General features: G+C 37.4%; 1 protein-coding gene across 7 annotated transcripts; it reads right to left on the bottom strand.

The window, feature by feature from the left end:
- Window positions 1-3,042: 3,042 nt before the first annotated feature.
- LOC130838788 (zinc finger protein 585A-like) lies at window positions 3,043-21,788 on the bottom strand. 7 transcript variants are annotated; one of them, XM_057712306.1, is made up of 6 exons: window positions 21,686-21,700; window positions 20,119-20,174; window positions 19,084-19,281; window positions 11,700-11,826; window positions 7,536-7,628; window positions 3,043-6,268 (listed from the first exon to the last, which is right to left on the bottom strand). In XM_057712306.1, the coding sequence occupies exons 3-6, from the start codon at window positions 19,159-19,161 to the stop codon at window positions 3,933-3,935; spliced, it is 2,634 nt and encodes an 877-aa protein (XP_057568289.1). In that variant the 5' UTR covers window positions 19,162-19,281; window positions 20,119-20,174; window positions 21,686-21,700; the 3' UTR covers window positions 3,043-3,932. The 7 variants fall into 7 exon arrangements, with proteins under 7 accessions (XP_057568289.1, XP_057568288.1, XP_057568290.1 ...); XM_057712305.1 differs by lacking the exon at window positions 20,119-20,174 and having other exon boundaries at window positions 21,686-21,788; XM_057712307.1 differs by lacking the exon at window positions 20,119-20,174 and having other exon boundaries at window positions 21,695-21,723.
- Window positions 21,789-22,240: the final 452 nt, after the last annotated feature.

Genomic DNA, 22,240 nt, shown 5'->3' on the forward strand with positions numbered 1-22,240 from the left:
CACACACACACATTTATATGACACATGAAAAAAGGTAAAACTATCAAAATAGGAAACTGATTAGAGATTTCAAGGGGTTGGGAGTGGACAGAGAGACTGATTCAAAAGGGATAGGAGGGAATCTCGGGGAGCGAAGGAACCCTTCCCTTGATTGTGGTGTTGATTACATGATTGCATGCATTTGTCAAAACTCTTAGAACTGTACACTTTTAAGGGTGAATATTACTGTGTGTAAATTATACCTCAATAAATCTGACTAAAAATCTCAGTACTATAATATTATGTTATAGTAAATATAGAAGAGAAATACTTGAATGTGACTTACAATAAAATAACATTTCCCTCTGTGAGGTTTGGGTACAGCCATACAGAGGTTGGTCTTGTGTCAATTTATAACTAGTAATATTATTAACAACTGGGAGATTCTCATTGGTCTCCACTAGCCCTATTCCCCTCAAGTGACCCATATTAAGTCACATCACCCTTCACAATTCTATTTTACCGGCGAAGCAATTGAGGCTTGGGGGAGGTTACTAGACATCAGGGTTGGCACCAGGATTTTAATCAATGTCAACAACTTTCACTATTCTGCTTGCATCCCTCCTCATGTACTAAATAGGAAGCTCAGTTTGTGATTTCCTGGGGTCCCCAGATCCTTCCCAGCCTACTCCAGGCCAACAATTCCCTTGGGTGTCTATGAGGCTAGGACCCTATCCTCATTGCTTCTCCATCCCCCAGGATTCCTGTCCATGCAAACAGTGGGGACTTGGAGAAGCAATGCTGGGGGACTTGCAGTAGCCACACTAAGTGGCCTGATGAAGCAATGTGGGCAACGGGGAATCAGTAGACACTGTGTTTTGGGGGACCAATAGGGAAACAGCAGATATTACCAAGATTTAATGGAATAGTCACAGATATTGTATTAGTTGGTAATGGGCACCAACAGACTTTGTGCTGGTTGTTAATGGGGGTCCTACAGAGATGGCTAATGTGAAGTTTATGGTGCTTTATCAGTCATTGCCCTTATCTGAGGAGAGGGAAGCAGGTTATTGGCATACACCAGAGTTCAGAGAGAGAGTATTAGGGGCATCACCACATACTGTGTTGGGGATGGTTACAAACACTGCTAGGTGGGGTAATGGAAGAGAACTGGTCACCATCATTGTGATGGACAACTAATGGAGGGAAACAAGCCATCCTGATAGAGTTGTGATGAAAGTATCAGGAGATAATATTAAAAGTTGGATTAGGTGGGGTATACTATGGTTTCCTACTCTGAGGATTGTAGTAAGTGGTCATCAGTTAGTAGTTAGGTGAAAGTGGGAATAAATGGGGAGTGTGGAGGTTAACAGACTATTTCACAGATGGGGTGAAGTAACACACATTATGCTGGAGGTAACTGGAAGAGGCAATGAGATGATCTCTAGACACTATTTCTTGCAATTAATAAGAGGTGACAAACACAGTGATGGAGTAAGGTAAAAGGGGGATAATGGCGGGTATCTGGACATTGTGCTGGGGTGGGCTAAGAAGGGGGTAATGAAGAGATCTCCAGACACTCTCCTGAGGGGTCAGCAAATGCCGTCCTAAGTTGGGGGATAATGGCGGGTCACAAAACATTGAGTGAAGCCCCAGACGCAGTGCTGGAGGAGGTAAAAGGGGGTAGTGGGTCACCAGATATTGTTCTAAGATAGGGAAAGGCATATAGTAGCTCATCAGATACTGTTAAGGGGTAAGATAAAGGGGACCTAATGATGGATTAGACATGGGTCTAAGGTGTGGTAATGGGATATGTCACTAACCACTGACCAATTTGGGTGAGCGGATTACAGGAAAATCCTTAGTCCTGTCCTCTCAAGCAGGTTCTGTCCCCATTCTCAACCCTCATGCTGCAATTCACAAAGGTGAGAACATTTCTGTACAACCCAACTATTTCCCACTCTCAGTGTTGCCAATGGACTGACTGGAGGAACCATTTTGCTGGTTCATTTGCCCACCCAGCAGCTGAGCATTCAATCAGACTCTCTGCATACATTTGTGAGGGGACTGCTGCCCCAGTCTTAGGTAGCACACCTAACTTCCAAGGAAGGTCAACCCCTCTCTGCTCTTGGCCTCTACATATTAGCTTTGGGCATACCTGTCAGGGCATGATAAGCAGATCTGTAGGTCAGGTTATGGCGTAGGCAAGGCCCTGTCAGGGTGCAACTGGGGTAGGGCAGGACTGTGCATGCTTGGACAGAGTGAGTGGGCTCTTTCGTGATCACTTTGGAGCCGACTGTGGTATTTCAGAATCATTGAAGGGAATCCCAAAGCATCTATGTGGGACTGATTTCCTGTGCCTCAGTTCTTTCTTTAAATGGGTTGGCATCAGACCAAAAGGTTTACAATGATGTTACAACTTTTGGGACAGGAAGGAGGCACAGCCCAGGTAAAGAATGGGGGTGAAAAAGCCTGATGTGTTTTAGGCAAGTTGGTTCTCCCCATCAGAGCATCTTATGCTGAAATATAGAAAGGACCAAAGGGAAGTCATGGGATGAGCAGGGTCAACACTCCAAAATGTGCATTCGCGGAAGGCCTGCTGTATGTCAGGCATGGGTCTAGGTTCACAACGGTGAACAAAACAGAAAAACATTCTAGAGTGGGAACCATAGACAAATAAGTGAAATATACAGGGCATCATGTAATAAGTGCTATGGAGAAGAAAAAGGAGGAAGGGGAGGGGGGTGGAATTTTAAGCCAGGCAGGCAAGGAAGGCCTCTGTGAAGAGATGCCATTGGAAGAAAGACATGAAGGAGTAAACCACACAGATATAATGAGGAACTGTGCTCTTTGAAGAGAGCAGTGCAAATGCAAAGGCCCTGAGGCATGAACCTAAACTGATGTGTTTGAGGCACATAGGGGAGAAGGTCCTTGTGGAGCTCATGGAATGAAGATGGATAGAGAGAAGACAGTGGAGGTATGTCGGGGTTTGTTTTAATGAGTTATTGATTCATTACTGTCATAAAGGTCAAGTCATTAAGGAAGGCAAATGAGCTGGAAGAACTATGACAGGAAAAGAGATTGAAGTGAAGAACTGACTGATGTGACTTGAACATTCTTACTTCAGCTTTCCTGAAGGTAGTGGGAGCACACAGGGCACTATGCTGGGGGCTAATTAAGCATCAGTAAGTCTGGGAGATAATGGCAGTCACCAGACATGGTGTTTAGCATGAATGGGCAGTCATAATGCAATTATAGGGGTCAGAAGACAATGTGCTGTATGAAAGTTGCAGACACTCCACTGGTGGCTAACAAAGGGAGGGTTACATTCATGGTGCTAAAGGATAATGGAGTAGTCAACATACACTCTGAAGTTTATGTCCATATACATAAATAATTTTCTTTATTGTGGCATCTCTTTCTTGATAAAAATATGCAATGGGGGCTTGGATATGCAAGACCATGTTAGATTCAACAGAAGAATGACACCCAAAATTCTGTTAGACAGTGTGTTCTGCAACAAATATCTCACAGAACTTAGGGTTTATCATTATCGTATATATAATGTTGTTCTTCCATTCAACTTGTTGGCATGTTACCTATTCCACAGTAAACAGGATTATCATTAACAGGACTTCACATAATGTTTCCAGTACAGAACTTGATAACAGTGTTCCATTACAGTTTTCATGAGAAGGCTTCTTCTAATGTACCAAACTGACAAAGTTCCTTCTCAGTATGAATGCCCCAACGTTTACAGAGGCTGGTGACAATGTGGGAAGGGGTCTTCTCATTCAGGGCCCTTTCAGAGGTCCTCTTCTGTACTGTAATGTGTGACATTCTGATGGAGCATTTCTACTTATGATAATATGCATATTTTTCATATTTTTCTGCTGCATGAATTCCAAAATGTACAATCAAATCTCATCTCACTGAAGTTTTCTCAGACTGTTTCAAGTATGAATACTCTGATGCACATTGAGCACTGATTTCTGAACAAAGCCTTTCCCACAGACTACACACTTGTAGGGTTTGTCTCCAGTGTGCGTTGTCTGGTGTTTATTCAAATTTGACCTGTCAGTGAAGGCCTTCCCACACTCCGCACACACATAAGGCTTCTCTCCTGTGTGAATTCGTTGATGCACTTGGAGCTGTGATTTCTTAGTGAACGATTTACCACAGTCACTGCATTCATAAGGTTTCTCTCCAGTATGAATCCTATGATGTATAATCAGTTCTGACTTTTGTCTGAAGGTCTTCCCACATTCAGAACAGATGTAGGGCTTTTCTCCAGTATGAGTTTTCTGGTGTTTACTGAGATTTGACCTGCCACTAAAGGCTTTCCCACATACAGCACACACATATGGCTTTTCTCCTGTGTGAATTGGTTGATGCACCAGGAGCTGAGATTTGGAGGTGAAGGATTTCCCACAATCACTACATTCATAAGGTTTCTCCCCAGTATGAATTCTCTGATGAGTAATAAAGTTTGACTTCCGGATGAAGGCTCTTCCACACTCAGTGCATACATAGGGTTTCTCTCCTGTATGAATTTTCTGATGCACAATGAGTATTGATTTCTGGTTGAAGGCTTTCCCGCATTCATGGCATTCATACTGTCTCTCTCCAGTGTGAATTTTCTGGTGTATATTGAGATGTGACTTCTGGGTGAAGGCTTTCCCACAGGTACTGCATTCATAAGGTTTCTCCCCAGTATGAATTCTCTGATGTGTAATCAAATCTGACCTTTGTGTGAAGGCCTTGCCACATTTAGAACATATATAGGATTTCTCTCCTGTATGAGTTTTCTGATGTGTAATGAGATTTGACCTGTTGGTGAATGCCTTCCCACATTTAGTGCACGTATAGGGTTTCTCTCCTGTGTGAATTCGTTTATGCACATGGAGCTGTGACTTGGAAGTAAAGGATTTCCCACAGTGACCACATTTATAAGGTTTCTCTCCTGTATGAATTATTTGATGGGCAATCAAGTGTGCCTTCTGGATGAAGGCTAGTCCACATTTCATGCATATATATGATTTTTCTCCTGTATGAATTCTCTGATGCACTGTGAGTGCTGACTTCTGGGTGAAGGCTTTTCCACAATCACTGCATTCATAAGGTTTTTCTCCGGTGTGAATTCTCTGATGTATAATTAACTCTGACCTGTAGGTAAAAGCCTTACCACATTCAGTACATACGGAGGACTTCTCTCTAATCTGAACTTTCTTATGTGTATTGAGATTGGAACTATTGTTAAAAACCTTCCCATATTCATTGCATATAGATGGTTTCATTCTTGTGTGAGTTCGTTGATGTACCTGCAGTTGTGACTTGGAAATGAAGGACTTCCCACAGTTACTGCATTCATATGGTTTTTCTCCAGTATGAATTCTTCGGTGTGCAATCAAGTGTGTCTTCTGGATGAAGGCCTGTCCACATTCAATACATATATAGGATCTCTCACCTGTATGAATTTTCTGATGCATCTTGAGTGTGGACTTTTGTGTGAATGCTTTGCCACAATCACTGCACTCATGGTGTCTCTCTCCAGTATGAATTTTCTGATGTATACTAAGATCTGAGTTATAAGAGAAGCCTTTCCCACATTCACTGCATTCATAGAGTTTCTCTCCAGTATGAATTCTCTGATGCCTGAAAAGAGAAGATACTTGGAAGAAGGCTTTCCCACATTCACTGCACTTATAGGGCTTCTCTCTAGTATGAGTTCTCTGATGTGTAAGGAATTCTGGTTTCTGTACAAAAGCCTTCCCACAGTCAATACATACATAGAGCTTCTCTCCTGTATGCACTTTCAGATGTATCTTGAGTTGTGACTTCTGGGTGAAGATATTTCCAAATTCAACACATTCATAAGATTTTGCCCTAGTATGAATTTTCTGATGTTGAGAGGGTACTTGTTTATGGCTGAGTATTTTTCCACATTGATTACGGTCCCATAATTTCTCTCCTGTTGGAGTACACTCATGCTTAGTATAGGAAGAAATTTTACCATATTCAGTAATCTTATTAATGTTCTTTGATGCACTGTTTCTATTACAACTGTGTAAATCTACATTATGGCTAAAAGCACTTCCATATAAGTCATATTGATGAGGTCTCTTTGGGGAAGTAATGCTTTGGCTCACATGAATTATTTTTCTAATGTCCTTATATTCATAATCCCTCTTTATAGTCAATATTTTCTTGATGAAAGCAACATCTCTTAAAGATTTGTTTTCTCTTTGCTGATAGTTCTCTATCTGGTCATCAGTCTGCCACCATTCTTCTAGAATAAAATACAACAAAACATCACTTGTAGCATCACCTTTCCTCTCAACGTAGAAAGAAGCTTTTTCAGAAATTCTCTCCTGTAAGGTTTGAAACCCGAACTCTCCTTCTCAAAGGGGAATGAGGAGATGATTTTAGCTCCAAGAGCAGCTAGCAGAGGCAAGAGGAGAGGGTCATATGGTTCATCCAGGTTGAACACAAGTGAAAAGGGTGAGTGTGAATCACTGGCTGAGAATACTTGGTGATGGTGGTGATAGGAAACATTCTGGGATACAGTTCAGTTTATTTAGAAAATAAACTTTATGAACTCAATGCACCATGCCCAGAAGTGAAAAAAGGCAAAGAGCAAGATATATAGCACAATAACACTTATATAAACTAATAATACATAGCCCAAGTCATCTTAAATTTTAAAAGAACATGTGTGAACTTAAAAATACGTTTCTATCATATAAAAAATTGCCTATGATCGGAAGTGAGAAGAGTATGGGGAAAAGAAGGAAAAAAGAATAGAAAAAATAAAATAATAGAGAATCCTTACTTATACTGATGATGATAGCGTGTCCTGAATGAAGACATGATTAAACTCAAACCTCACCATGTGAAGTATATAAATAAAGGAATTTCAAAAATCAGCCAACCAGGCAGAGAGCCCTCAGTCAGTGTGAAGTCTCAAGCAACTTTGGAAGGAAGTCAGAAAGGTACTCCTAAAGGTTAAGCGGCCCCTAAGTCATCAGTTGGATGAAAGGCATAGGGAATGGGAAAGTGAGAAATCTTAAGTCAGTGACTATGGAGAAAATAGGAAGAGAGCATGATTGGAGATAAAGTTCCAAAGCATCTCACAATGAGAAAGAAAGAAATGAAAGAGGACTAGCAGGAGTGGGAGTGTGTGACATGCAGTAACTTTTTTTTTTTTCTGCAGTAACTTTTAAAGAAAGCAAATCCATGAATAGCTGGATAAAGAATGAATCTCAGACAATGGGAAAGGCAGAAAGAAAAAAGAATGTTAGAGAAAAGGAGCATAACCATGAAAAAAAGAAAGTATTTAATGAGGCAGATTGGCATGTGATCCCAAAGCCAAAAAGCCAAGGAAGAAAGACAGTTAGAAATGACAAAGGCATTTTTGCAGAAGGCATTTAGTCTAGTTATCTGAGAGGCCAACATCAAGGGTTCTCAAATAATACCAAAAAAAAGTCAAAACCATCTAGAAGAGTCACCCAGATTTACTCCCGTGTCACCCATCAGTCTGGGTCACACTCACTCACCTGGACAGCTCTGACATGGGCTCTCACTCTCCAATGCCCATGGCGTCTTTCCTTGCTCCAACATGAAAACCTCTGTTTTAGGAACTTGATACCCTGTTCATGAGAAATGATAAAAGGTCTGGGTCCAGTTAATTGTGTTTCAGAGCCCAATCAATAAAGTCTTGTTGTTGTTCCATGAGGCTTTGTTCTTCAGGAAAGTAACGGTGTGTCTCTGAAAACAGAGTATAGTTAACCCTTGAACAACAGGGCTTTGAACTGCACGGGTCCACTTATACATGGATTTTATTGAAAATATTGGAAAATCTTTTGGAGATCTGTGACAATTTGAAAAAACTCAAACTGCATAGCCTAGAAATATCAAAAGATTTTTTTTTAAGTTCAGTATGTCATGACTGCATAAAATATATATAGATATTAGTATATTTTATCATTTACTACATAAAATATACACATATCTATTGTAAAAAGTTAAAGTTTATCAACACTTATGCACACAAAAACTTACAGACTGTACATGACACCATTCACAGTTGAAAGAAATGTAAACAAATGTAAAGATGCAGTATTAAATCATAACTGCATAAAATTAACTGTAGTATATATTGTACTACTCTAATAATTTTGTAGCCACCTCCTGTTGCTACTGCAGTGAGCTCAAATGCTGTGAATATTCACTTAAAATGCCTTAATCATCACCTCACGAGCAGTCCCTCTCTCCAGTAAATTGCGTACAGCAGTAAAGAGTAATCTCTCTGGGTTCTCATGTATTTTTTGTGTTCAATGCATAGCACAAACCTTGAATAACATGAGGGGACCCATACTAAGTGCGCTAGTGATGCTGGAAATGTTCCCAAGAACAAAGAAAAGTCATGATATTACAAGAAAAACTTGAATTGCTTGATTGAGGTCTGCCATTTCAAGATAAATGAATTCAGTGTAATGACCATTGTAAAAAAAGAAAAAGAAACTCATGAAGCATTGTTGTAGCTACACCAGAAGACACAAAAACCTTGCACTTTTTGAGAAACACTTTTTCTGATCTTGTATTAAAAATATAGTTTTTATGTGGGTGCAGGATTGCTATTAGAAAAGCATACCTATAGACTCTAATATGATTTGAGAAAAAGCAAAGTCATTATACGATAGTTTAAAGCAAAAGGAAGGTGAAGGCCCTAAAGATAGAGGATTTAATGCCAGTAAAGGATGGTTTGATAATTTTAGAAAGAGGCTTGGCTTTTAAAAAAAGTTAACAGGAGAAGTAGCTTATGCTGCCCAAAAGGCAGCAGATGAGTTCCTAGATTCCATTAAAAAAATCATTAAGGAACTTCCCTAGTGGTCCAGTGGGTAAGATTCTGCGCTGCCAATGCAGGGGGCCCAGGTTTGATCCCTGGTCGGGGATCTAGATCTCACGTGCATGCCACAACTAAGAGCCCGCAGATGCAACTAAAAGACCCCGCATGCTGCAACTAAAGATCCCATGTGCCACAACTAAGACCTGGCACAGCCAAAATAAATTTTTAAGAAAATCATGGAGGAGAAAGGATAGCTACCTGAACTAGTTTTTAATGCAGATGAAAGTGCCCTATTCTGGAAAAGAAGAAAAGCCACATAGGACTAAGGAAGAGAAGTGAGCACTAGGAATTAAGACAGGAACTTAAATCCTAACAACTCCCCTGTTTTGTGTGAGTGCAGCTGAGTTTATGATCAGGACAACCCTTATCTATAAAGCTGCTAACCCCCAAGCCTTGAAGGGAAAAGATAAACACCAGCTGCCAGTCTTTTAGTTGTAAAAATAAGAAGGCCTAAACAACAAGAACCTTCTTTCTGGATTGGTTCCATTGATGCTTCATCCCTGAAGTTAGGAAGTACCTAGCCAATAAGGGACTGCCTTTTAAAGTTCTTTTGGGGGACTTCCCTGGTGGTCCAGTGCTTAAGACTTTGCATTCTAGTGTAGGTGGTGCAGGTTCGATTCCTAGTTGGGGAGCTAAGATCCCACATGCCTGGTGGCCAAAAAACCAAAACATAAGGCAATATTGTAACAAATTCAATAAAGACTTTAAAAATGATCCACATCAAAAAAAATCTTAAAAAAAATAAAAGTTCTTTTGATGTTGGACAATGCTGCTGGCCACCCAGGACCCCATGAGTTCAACATCAAAGGCATCGAAGTGGTCTACTTACTCCCAAAACACATCTCTAATTCAGTCCCTAGATCAGGGGGTCACAAGGACCATTAAGGCTTATTACACATGGTAGTCTACGGAAAGGATTGTCAACACTATGGAAGAGAACCTTGATAGACAGAACATCATGAAAAGCTGGAAGGATTACATCACTGAAGATGCCATTGTTGTTACAGAAAAAGCCATGAAAGCCATCAAACCTGAAACAATGAATTCCCGTCAGAGAAACTGTGTCCAGAGGTTGTGTGTGACTTCATAGGATTTACTACAGAGCAAATCAGGGAAATCATGAAAGACATTGTGAATAAGGCAGAAAAAGGTGGGGGTGAGTGTGTGGAGGATTTGAAGATATGGATCTTGGAGAAATTCAAGAGCTAACACACATCACACCAGAGGCTTGATGAATATGGGGGCTTCTGAACCAGTGCCAGATAATTAGGAAGAAAACATAGAAGAAGCAGTGCCAGAAAACATACTGATATTAGACAGTCTGGCAGAAGGGTTCAGATTACTTAAGACTGCCTTTGAATTCTTTTACCACATGGACCTTTCCATGATATGCACACTGAAACTAAAGCAAATGGTGGAAGAAGAATTGGTAAGGTATAGAAACATTTTTAGAGAAATGAAAAGGCAAAAAAGTTAGACAGAAATTATGATGTATTTCCGTAAAGTTACACCAAGTGTGCCTGCATCTCCTGCCTCCCCTCTTCCACCTCCCCCACTTCTTCTGCCTCTGCCACCCAAGACAGCAAAACCAACTCCTTTTCTTCCACCCCCTCCTCAGCCTGCTCAATGTGGAGACGACAAGGATGAAGACCTTTATGATGATCCACTTCCACTTAAAAAGCAGTAATCATTGTGCTGTACAGTTAGTAAACTTATCTGTTATGTGTGTGTGTGTCTTCCTGTGAAAATCTAATAACTGTATGACAAGAACTGTATGAGGAGTTTCTGTGGCATCATTATCATCATTGCCTAAGCACACATCAGGTAGAACACCATGTACAAGACTTGTATTGAAGTGGACAGCATATCTTTACATAGGCATAAGGTGAGTGATAGTTAATATAAAATTAACGATGTGTTAAACGTCTTACTGTTTTATGATTTTGCTTTCCAAGAACTGCATTACTGTATAGTACACCTCTCTCGTAACTGGAGAAACTGGGTATCAACCATCATCATAGGTAAGTGGTTTTTTCTTAATGTAACAATATTTCCAATACTGTATTATGAATATGACTGTAATACTCTATGCCACAAAAATGTTATAACACTTTATTCATTAGTGTATAGGCTAGGTTACTGTGAAACCATCACATCAATTATACCAGGCTACCATAAAGCAATCATATTGCTGCTGCTTCATTATCAATGCATGAATCATTCATTACATCTGTAAATAAATATGAATTTCTTTTTCACATTATCTTTCCATTTTTGATGTCTAGTCTTGTAATATATATAACATCTACAGTATCATTTAAGACAATATTGATGTAGGCATTGACAGATGATTCACCTTATAGATGACGTAAACTTATGGTATTAATAAATACAGTACAGTACTGTAAATGTATTTTTCTCTACCTTATGATTTTCTTAACATTTTCTTTTCTCTAGCTTACTTTATTGTAAGAATACAGTACATAACGCATATAACACACAAAATGTACGTTAATCGACTATTTATGTTATTGGTAAGCCTTCAAGTCAACAGTAGACTATTAGTAGTTAAGTGTTTGAAAAGTCAAAAGTTATATGGGAATTTTCAACTGTGAAGGGGGTCTGCACCTCTAACCCCTGTGCTGTTCAAGGGTCAACTGTAAAATTCAGAGTGCCCCAAAGGGATAAAGAATCCTAGACAAACCAAGGACAAAAACCATCATATAAGAAAGGTGTCTCACAACATTCAGCAACTGAGAATAAAACACTCTCAGTGGGGCCTTCTCTCAGACACTCACGTAACTGTGCTTACCTACTGAGAGCAGGTGGCTATAGGTCTCCAGCATCACATCCCGGTACAGGTTTTTCTGATCAAGGTCTAGTTGCTGCCACTCCTCTCTGCTGAAATCTACAGCCACATCCCTGAAGGACACTGATCCCTGTAAGGGTACATTCCTGTTCAGCATGAATAGTTAACTTTGGAGGATGGAGAAACTACACTTAGGAATATGGAACTTAGGTTTTGTTGCTATTAATTTACCTCCTCTTTTTAAAAACTCACTCCCCATTTCCCTAATATTTTATTATGAAATCTTACAAACATACAGAAAATTTAAAATAATTGTATAGTGAAAACCTATATAACCACCACTTAGAATCTATCACTAACATTTTACTCTATTTGTTTTACGACACGTTTACCTATCTCAGTCCATCTTACTTTTTTGTGCATTTCAAAGTAAACTACAGATGCCAGTACCCTTCCTCCTAAATACTTCAAAATGCAAATCATTAAGTAGAATATAACATTTTTTATGTTTTTTTAAGGTAAGCCTTACATACAACAAAATGCACAAATCCTCAGAGTACCATGTGAAGTTCTGACAAATGCAGACACCTGTGTAATCCATGAACTTTTAAAAAATGGTATTTCATATAGGGTATATATTAAATATCTAATTTTATGTAATATTTTATGGAAGAGAGAAATCCAATAAAGAATTTCTGCTACTGTTCTATACTATGATCAATTACTCGTTTTTCAAAACTGAAGATGAAATAGGCTCTCCTGTAGTCTTCTACCAACTGGATGTATGACCCATGATACAATTTTTGAGCAATCTAGGACCAGCCATTATGCTATCTCTGGGAACACAAAAATGAATTATTTATGTTTCTAATCTTCCAGCAACTTAAAAGACTTGGAAAATAAACAAGACCCACATTTTAAAAGAAAAAGAAGACACAAGTTCACTAAAGTGGCAAAAAGTAAATCTCTATATGGAACACACTGAGGTCCCCAAAAAGGAAAAATACATTTTACATGGGGGTGTAAATTTATATTAGTTGAGGAATTTAAGTTGGAAGATGAGAAGTGTAAGACAGAATGGGGGGTGAGCGAGGTCATTTCCCAGAAAAGACAAAAGCAAAGGTGTGGATACAGGAAAATACATGATGAGTTTAGAGAACAGAAAATAGCTCTATGTAAATGAAGAGAAGTCTGCATGACACACCAGGAGGGTGGTTATGGGGAAAACAGTTTGCTCATAGAACAAGTGTGAATTTTCCACTTTAAGTAAAGGTAATTAAGGTAATCAGATTTAGATTAAAAAATTTGTATAAGATCTGTATTGCAGAATAACCAAATAAATGATGAGGAACAGTTCCTTACAAAATGATTTCTAGCTAACAGATGAAGAAGTTAGGATAGAATTAGAATAACATCATTTCATAGCTCCTAATGAAATAATGGATTTAGACAATAATCATTAAGGGTTGCTCGACTGTTTCTGCCGAAAGGCTAAAGAGAATTTTAAAACGGATGAGTCAGCTAATAACATCAGCATCCACTCATCAATTTTAACATCACAAAAAGAGAGAGAACCAGGTATTATGTGTCTCCTGACATGATATAGTAATTAATTTCATTATACCACCCATTAAGTATTTTTCTCAAATATAAAGAAAAATACAGCTTAAATCTCATTAAGCCTCCAGATTCAACAAATCATTCACAGGTAACATGAAGTATAAAGGGATATGCTGAACAATATCAAGACCAAAACATGAGCTAAATCCAGAAGGCAGCGAATGACCTGTTTCTTTGAAAAATAAATGACAACAGAAAAAATATGGAGGGGAATCTTTTCTTTATTAAAAGAGTTCAGAATCATACTAACCAAAAGCAACTTGTGGACCTTGTTTGGCTCTTAATTAAAGCAAACCAACATTAAAAATATATTTATGGAATGTTTACAGAAATTCAAATAGTAACTGGGTATTAGATGATATCTAGGAATTACTGATATTACGTTTTAAGTGTGATAATGGGTTAATGGTTATATTAAACAAAAAGGAAGAAAAAAAGAATTCTCATCTCTTAGAGATATACATCAAAGTATTCACAGATAAAATAGTTTTGGGGATTTACTTTAAAATAATCCAGCAGCTAGAGAGGAGGGTAGTTTTAGATGGTATAAGAATGACAGAATGTTGATGACTAATAAAGCTGAGTGATAGATACAATAGATACAAGGGCTCCTTATACTATTTCCTTTACTCTTGAATACATTTACATTTTTTTATAATAAAATGTTTTTTAAAAAACATAATCTTCTATAGTAAAAAAATCTAATCTGGAAACGCATAATTGAAGGAATGGCTATTTCCACATGGAGTCATAAACACTTAAAAAAGGGATTTAAAGAGGCTTGAACAGTCCACACTCAGCAAATTATAGAAATAATAGACATGGTATTATCAATGATATAGAAAAACAAACAACAGAATCTCATCAATATTTATAGAATACTCCAACCAACAACAGAAGAATACACATTCTTTTCAAGCATCCATAAAACAATGACCAACACAGACCATATCCTAGGCTGTGAAACAAATCTCAACAACCTGGAAAGAAATGAAATAATATGAAGTATGTTCTCTGAAAATAATGGAATCAAACTAAAAATCAATAACAGAAAGACAACAGAAAAATCTCCAAAGGAATTATGTTAGAAAATAATAACAAAAGCTACCTGGAAAGTCACAAAATATCTGGAAATTAGCTGACACACTTCTAAATAACCTACAAGTCAAAGAAAAATCCTCAAAAGAAATTTAGAACATACATAGAACTGAAAGAAAGTGAAAATACAACATATCAAAATCTGTGGGATGCTGAAAGGGAAATTTATAGAAAAGGAGAAACAATCCAAATAAAAAATGGGCAGAGGATCTGAATAAGATGTTTTTCCAAAGAAAATATACAGATTGACAACAGATACATGAAAACATGCTCAGTGTCACTAATGATCAGGGAAATACAAGTCAAATTCACAATAAGGTATGAACTTATACCCGTCAGAATGGCTATTATCGGAAAAAAAAAACAAAAAACCAAACAACCCAAAACAACAACAACAAAAACCCACAAAGCCAAGAAATAACAAGTGCTGGCAAAGAGGTGGAGACAAGGGAATCCTTGCGCACTACCAGAAGAACGTAAATTGGTGCAACTACTATGGAAAATGCTATGGAAGTTCTTCAAAAAATTAAAAATAGAACTGCCATATGATCTAGCAATTCCACTTCTGAGTATTTATCCAAAGGAAATGAAAATATTAACTTGAAAAGATATACACATCCCCACATTCACTGCAACATTATCTATAGTAACCAAGACGTGAAAGCAACCTAAGTGTCCTATGATGGGTGAATGGATAAAGAAAATGTGATATTTATATGCATTGGAACATCATTCAGCCATAACAAAGAAGGAAATCTTGCCATTTTTGACAGCATGGATGGACCTCAAGGGCATTATACTAAGTGAAATAAGTCAGAAAAAGATGGACAAATACTGTATGATCTCACTTTTATGTGGAACATCAAAAAACACAACAACTGAAATCATAGATACAGAGAACAGACTAATGGTTGCTAGAGGCAGGGGTTGGGCAAAAATGGGTGAAGATGGTCAAAAGTACACATTTCCAGGTATAAAATAAGTCATGGGGATGTAATGTACAGCATGGTAACTGTAACTATAGTTAATACTGGATTGTATATATGAAAGTTGCTAGAGAGATCTTGAAGGTTCTCAACACAAGAAAAAAAAAATTGTATCTATGTGTGGTGATGAATCATAACTAGATTTATTGTGGTGATCATTTCACAATATATATAAATATTGAATAATGTTGTGTACCTGAAAATAATATGCTATATGTCAATTACATATCAATTTTTAAAAAAAAGAAAGGGGAAAGTTCTCAAATCAATAATCTAAATTCCTACTTCAAGAAACTAGAAAAAGAAAAACAAAATAAACACAAAGCAAGCAGAAAAAAGAAGACAATAAAGAGCAGGTATTGATGAAACGGAAAACAAAAATTAAAAAAAAAAAACGAGAAAAACCAATAAAACACAATGTATTTATTTTGGAAAAAAAATCAATAAAATTGATAAACCTTGCTGACTGATCTAGTAATCAACCAGACTGACAAAGATTAAAAGATACAAATCACCAATGTCAGGAATGCAACAGGAGTACCATTACAGATCTGGCAGCCATTAAAAGAAAAAAAAAGGGAATGCAAAAAATCTATGCTAATAGTCAGCAACTTAGAAGAAATGGGCCAATTCCTCAAAAACCACAAACTACCAAAACTCAACATTATGAAATAGATAAGCTGATAATCCCATAATCATCAAATTAAATTAAAATAATAATTTAAAAGCTCCTGAAAAAAAAAAATCTCCAGGCCCAGATAGTTTTGTTTTGTTTTGGTTTGGTTTTTTTTTGCCACACCAAGCAGCACACGGGATCTTAGTTCCCTGACCGGGGAAAGAACCTGTGCCCCTTGCAGTGGAAGCTGGGAGTCTTAACTACTGGATCGGCAGAGGAGTGCCAAGATCATTTCACTAGAGAATTCTACTAAACTTGTAAAGAAGAGTTAGTCTCATTTTTACACAATCCCATCCAGAAAATAAAAGAGGAGGAAACACTTTCCAACTAATTTTGGGGGGCCTGATACCAAAACAGTACAAAGACAGTACCAAAAAGGAAACTACAGACCAATAACTCCTGTGAACTTAGATGCAAACATCCTAAATGAAATACTGGCAAATTGAATCTAGCAATGAATAAAAAGAATTATGCACCACAATAAACTGGAATTTATGGCAGAATTCTCTGTACTATATTCTGCATGCCCTCTGAATCTATAATTGTTTCAAAATAAACAAAAAGTTAAAAAAATATATTGAAAGTTTACTCTCAAAATAGAGCATTTTGAAATGGGCAAGACCAGAAAATAAGTCATAAGAACCACTGCACAATTCATGTAAAAGAACACAAATTTCTTACTTACCTAAAGTAAGGCTGTAGTAAGGCTATAGAAGAGATTGATATTAATTATTAAGGAGGTAAAACTGATACTGAGTGTGAAGTGAGAAAAAGGACTCAGCCCTCAGTTATCAGTTTTGTGTTGCTGTAGATTCTGAGGTCACAGATGAATTTAAGGACTAGAAGAGGAGGCTGGGAGAAGAAGACAAGAGATAATAAATTTTGTACATATTGAGATTTAGGTAATAAGACATATACAAGGATGGACACTAGTCAGGATAGAGAGCTAGTATGGAGATGATGATTCAGGAGTTGTATATACAGAGCAGGTCACTGAATTCAGGGGAGGGAATGAGCATGCAGGAAGGACAGGACAGAGAAAGTATTAAAGATAAGTATTAAAGATACTTGTAGTTTTTAATGTCTAAAATTATGATGCTTGAAATCTTTTTTATTTCTTCATCTAACTGTGTTCAGAGATTATAGTTTCCTTCTTTGTGATGTGTTGATTCTGTTTATGGGGCTTAGAACATTGTCATTTCTTTGAAAATGTTCTTATATACTTGGAAAGAATACATATGCTCTAATTTTTCTCTTTCATACACTTGTATGTTCACAATCCTGGCCCCTGAACCCTATGTTATCAAGAATCAAATGGGGAATCAAGAAGATGTCATATTTGTAGCTTTGACTCCGTACCAAATGAGGTTCTTATAAACAATCTGTCCAGGAAAAATCTCCTTACTCAAAGATAACAATAAAAATCTCCTAACGTAGAACGATACAATAAGCAAAAAGAATGAATGAAAAAAAGAGAGATTAAAAGGAACATGCTAGAAATAAACTGCCACACAATAAAAGAAAATACATTCACCATGAATTCAAGGACTTCACTAAAACAACCAACTACTTAATAAAATAAATAGAGGTATAAGAGTTTAAGGAAGAAACAATGGAAAGACAGGTTAAGAAAATGGTTATTTAAATTTTTGGAAAAAAAAAGTGGCAGAACTCAGTAAAGAAGTGAAAAAGAAAGAAAAAGCACAGAAATGAAGGTCTCTCTGAAAGCAATAAAAAATTCTGTGAAAACACAAAAAGTGGCAACAGCAGATTAAGACAAGTGAGCAACATGAAATGAAAATAAGGACTTTTAAAGTAAAATAGAAAAAAAATAGTATAATAAAAGTATCCAACAAACAAAAGAATTCCTGAAGTAGTAGTATAGAACTCTTTATCATCATTCACAGTACAAATTTAATAGATATTGTCTAAGAGATTAAAAGATTCAGTTCAAAAAGTTAATGTGACATAGGTGACACTAAGAGAACTAACCAAACAAAAAAGAATATAAACCCTCCAAATTACCAGAATGACACAGACACAAAAGCAAAAATACAGAGTATACAGTGAAAGATACATACAAGAAGCATCCACATCACAAGTATAACATAAGAAGCATCTTTCCACTGCTGTACAGAGAAATGCACAAGGATTCCAAAGACTGACAGTAAGAGGATAAGTAAAAGGCATATTTGGATATGCTGACAGAAAGGAAATAAGAGCCTCTATCTTAATATCAGACAGCTGAATTCTAGAGAAAAAAATATTAAACATGACAAGGTCACAATCCAAAATGAACTCGACATGTCATTACTATCACTGCACCAAATTACATAGCATCAAAATTTATAAACAGAAACTACAGGCGAATAGAGATAGAAACTCCTGGTGGGAAACTTTAAATAATATCTCTCAGCTCCAGGAGATAAAGTGGAAAAAATAACCCACACTGTAAAAACCTCCTAACTACATATCTTACTGATAGCAAAGTCTATATCTGGAAACATTCATGTGGCTTTGTAACATTCAGAAATATTAAACAAAATTTGCACATACACACAAAGTTAACATTTCAAAAGCAGAATAAAATCAATGCAAATAAATCTCTCCAAAGGTGCAATCCTAATTTTATTAAAAGTAGAATTTTTTAAGTAACATCCACAAGTGAAAATGTGGTAAATGGTAAAACAGATTTGATGGGAAATTTAATATGTTCCTAGAAATTCACCCATTTCATCTAGATTTTAAATTTTATTTCTCTAAGATAAGTTATTTTTCTAGGTTATTTTTGAGCATTGTTTTGATTTCTGAATCTATGTTTATAATTTTCAGTTCTTTTACTGTCTGACTGGTTTGGGCATCAAGGTTAACATGGTAAACAAAATAAAACAAACACCAGAAACAAGATTGGGAATAATTTTAGATATCATCTTTACCCAAAACTTTGTTGTAAAGATCTAACTACTTTCAGAATGAATTCCCAGCCCCTGGGATTCCTCCTCCTCACCTCACATAAGCCGCCATGTTCCTCTGGAGCCAGGCCCCAGGATTTCTGGGGAGAGGTCCAATTAGCTGTCATGATCATGCTGGGTCTCAATCTTTATTCTCTTAGGAGTCTAAAGTTTGGTGGACATCTGTAAACTCAAGCAGAGCTGCTGAGGAGAGGTGAGGTGGAGTCTGGAGGAAGATCTGGCCCAGGGGCTTCCTGGAAAGATAATGTCCACATGGTCACTCATCACATAAACATTTTCAGGGAACTCCAAGGTGTAGTTTCCGGAGCTAGACACCACAAAACAGTGGTTCTCAAACTTGAGTGTACATTTGACTCACCTAGAGGGTTTGCTAAAATACAGTTAAAAATCCTCACACTCCCACAGTTTCTGATTCAGTAGGTCTAGAGTAGGGCCTGTCTCACACTATCTGGGTTGCTCTAACAAAATAGCAAAATGGGTAGCTTACAAACCACAGAAATTTACTGCTCACAGTTCTGGAAGCTGGGAAGTCCAAGATCAAGGTGCCAGCATGATCACGTTTTGATGAAGGCCCTCGTCCTGGTTCAGAGCCAGCACCTTCTAGCTGTGTCTTCACGTGGTGTAAGGGGCTAGGGAGCTCTGTGGGGTCTCTTTTACAACGGCACTAATCCTATTCATCAGGGTTCTACTTTCATGACCTAATCATTTCCCAAAGGCCCCATCTTCTAATACATGTACCATACTTTTGGGTGTTAGGATTTCAACATATGAATTTGGGGAGAACAAACATTCAGATTATAGTAGGGCCCAAGAATTTTCATTTCTAACTAGTACCCAGGTGATGCAAACACCAATCTTTCAGGAACCACACTTTGAGAACCAGTGCTGTGGTTTAACAAAAAGTTTAACAAAACCTGTGATAGGTTATTAGTCATGGTAAAATGTGGGAAAAAACATGAGATATGGAGTAATATTACTGAAGATTTGAATTGCTGCTCTGCTACTTTTCAGCTTTGAGAAAATGAAGTTATTTTACCCTTAGTTTCAAAAATGAGAATGAAAGTGCCCACCTCAAAGAGTTATGAAAATTAAATGAGATGATGCTTGTAAAGTACTCAACACCTCCCTGGAACACAAGAAGCATGCCATAAATATCAGCAATTACCATGCACTATTAGATATTAAAACTTAATATAAAAAACAATATAGTCAAAGCAAATAAAACAACTGACCAGACAATACTGATTTATGTATGTTGACAAATGTGACATTCAACTGTGTACACAAGACATTTGTTTCATACATGGTGATGACATAACTTGCCATCCACCTGGAACAAAACAAACTAGATCCCCATCACATACTATACATTAGACTGAATTCCAACAGGAGAAAATATTTTAAGTATATATATATTTTTAAAACCTCATAGAATATTAAAATAAATTTTAGGAGTATACATTTGTATAACATTCTGGTGGAGTAGGTGGGATCTTATTATACATGAGAGAAAACCCAGAAACTATAAAAGAAAAACAAATATTTCTAATTAGATATTTCCTAATTATATGTTAAAATACACCTTAAAAATAAAAGTGAAGACATATAAAATGTTTTCAATATGTGATTACAGGGTATCCCTAATGGTTAAAGAAAAAAAAAAATCTAGCAATCAAATAGAAAAAAAATGCCAAGAAAAAAAAGCACAAAGGACATGAAAATTCACAGAAAAGGAAATTTAGATAGCAATTAACCAAAAAGATGCCAACTTTCTAACAGGAAAATGCATTAGAGCAATTAGATATAATTTTCTCTCAGAATGACAAAAACTTTAAAAAAAAATGCTGGAAAGTATTTGGGAAAGTGAGCTCTTTTATAAATTGCTGGTGGAAGCTTAAATTACTATATCTTTTGAGTTATTTAGTTATATCTATTATTAAAAATACACATAACTGTTCCTAATAATATTTTCAAATATATAAAGCAGAAACTGGTAGAAGGTAGGGCAAGTGGACAAATAACCTTTCCAGTGTGAGTTTACCTTTCTCGGTAATTAATTAAGCAGAGAAGATAATATGTATAATACAATCTATATGAAACAACACAATGCAATTAATAAAGAACACATACTGTTTTTACATAATAGATGTGACATTTATGAAAACTGACCCTGAACTGGGCCATAAGCAATTTTTACACTTACAGCATCACCCAGAGGTATAATTTGAAATACAGAATGCCCTTGTAAATAATCCATGGGCCAAAGAAAACAATTAACTGAAATTCAAAAAAAGACAAAAGCAAAAACCCAAACACTGAGATGTGAGCAATAAAGAAAATGCTTGTGAATATTTAGAAAGCAAGCTCATCACAGACCCCATAGTGCCTCATGCTGACGCCCCAGGCCTTATCACTGACCACTGACTCCCATCACTGGGCCCCCAAATCCCAATCATTCATCACAAAGATATTCATCATTGCCCGGAATCCTATCACTGACCTGTGTGACACTAATCGACGGACGCCACAGACCCCACCCCCCCACCACTGAATCCCTAAACCACCATCACTAACTCCACGGACAAGCCTTCCATCACTGATTCCACAGAATTCCTAATCAAGACCAACAAAAATCACCTCAGAGACCTCTCGGAATTTCAAGTGCGAAGATGCTCCTGACACAAGCTGCAAATAAGCCTCCGAGGGCCACTTCCGCTTCCAGTCGGACCTCTAGCACCGCCCCTTACGGACATTTGGTATTGCGCATGCTCTAAATTATATTAGACGGTACATTCAGCCAACAGTCAACAAGGCGAAGAGACGTTGCTAGGGACGTTGTGCAGTTCCCTGAGAGGCGCTGTTGGGCAGAGAACATGGCTGCACCCATGGTACTTCTGCGTGCGGGTCGCCATCTTGGAGGCGTATCTATTCCGTACAGCGGAGGAATAGGCTTCCTGCGGGTTTTTAGAGTGAGGCAGGGGTTGGCAAAAGGGGAAACCACTAAGGGAGAGTGTGGAGAGGTCGGAATGGCAGTCCGCCTCTGGACTTGGCAAGACAGAGAAACGTTAGAGTGGGCAATCCGCTGCAGGAAGGGTGGTACAGCCTTTAATGCAAGAAAGCACTGGGGGAAACAGGGTAGAAGTAAAAGTAGTCCTATCCTCTCCTGAGAGTTACGGCCATAGGAAGTTGTTA

The sequence above is a fragment of the Hippopotamus amphibius genome, chromosome 16 (assembly GCF_030028045.1).
Source record: "Hippopotamus amphibius kiboko isolate mHipAmp2 chromosome 16, mHipAmp2.hap2, whole genome shotgun sequence".
Taxonomy (NCBI): domain Eukaryota; kingdom Metazoa; phylum Chordata; class Mammalia; order Artiodactyla; family Hippopotamidae; genus Hippopotamus; species Hippopotamus amphibius.

What these genes read in the sequence shown, in the direction of transcription:
- LOC130838788 (XM_057712305.1), bottom strand. Translation starts at nt 19,161, where the DNA reads ATGATCATGACAGCTAATTGGACCTCTCCCCAGAAATCCTGGGGCCTG. An exon ending in AACATGGCGGCTTATGTGAG is followed by an intron (nt 11,827 to 19,083) that starts GTGAGGAGGAGG and finishes GTACCCTTACAG; the next exon opens with GGATCAGTGTCCTTCAGGGA. An exon ending in CCCATGTCAGAGCTGTCCAG is followed by an intron (nt 6,269 to 7,535) that starts GTGAGTGAGTGT and finishes ATTTTATTCTAG; the next exon opens with AAGAATGGTGGCAGACTGAT.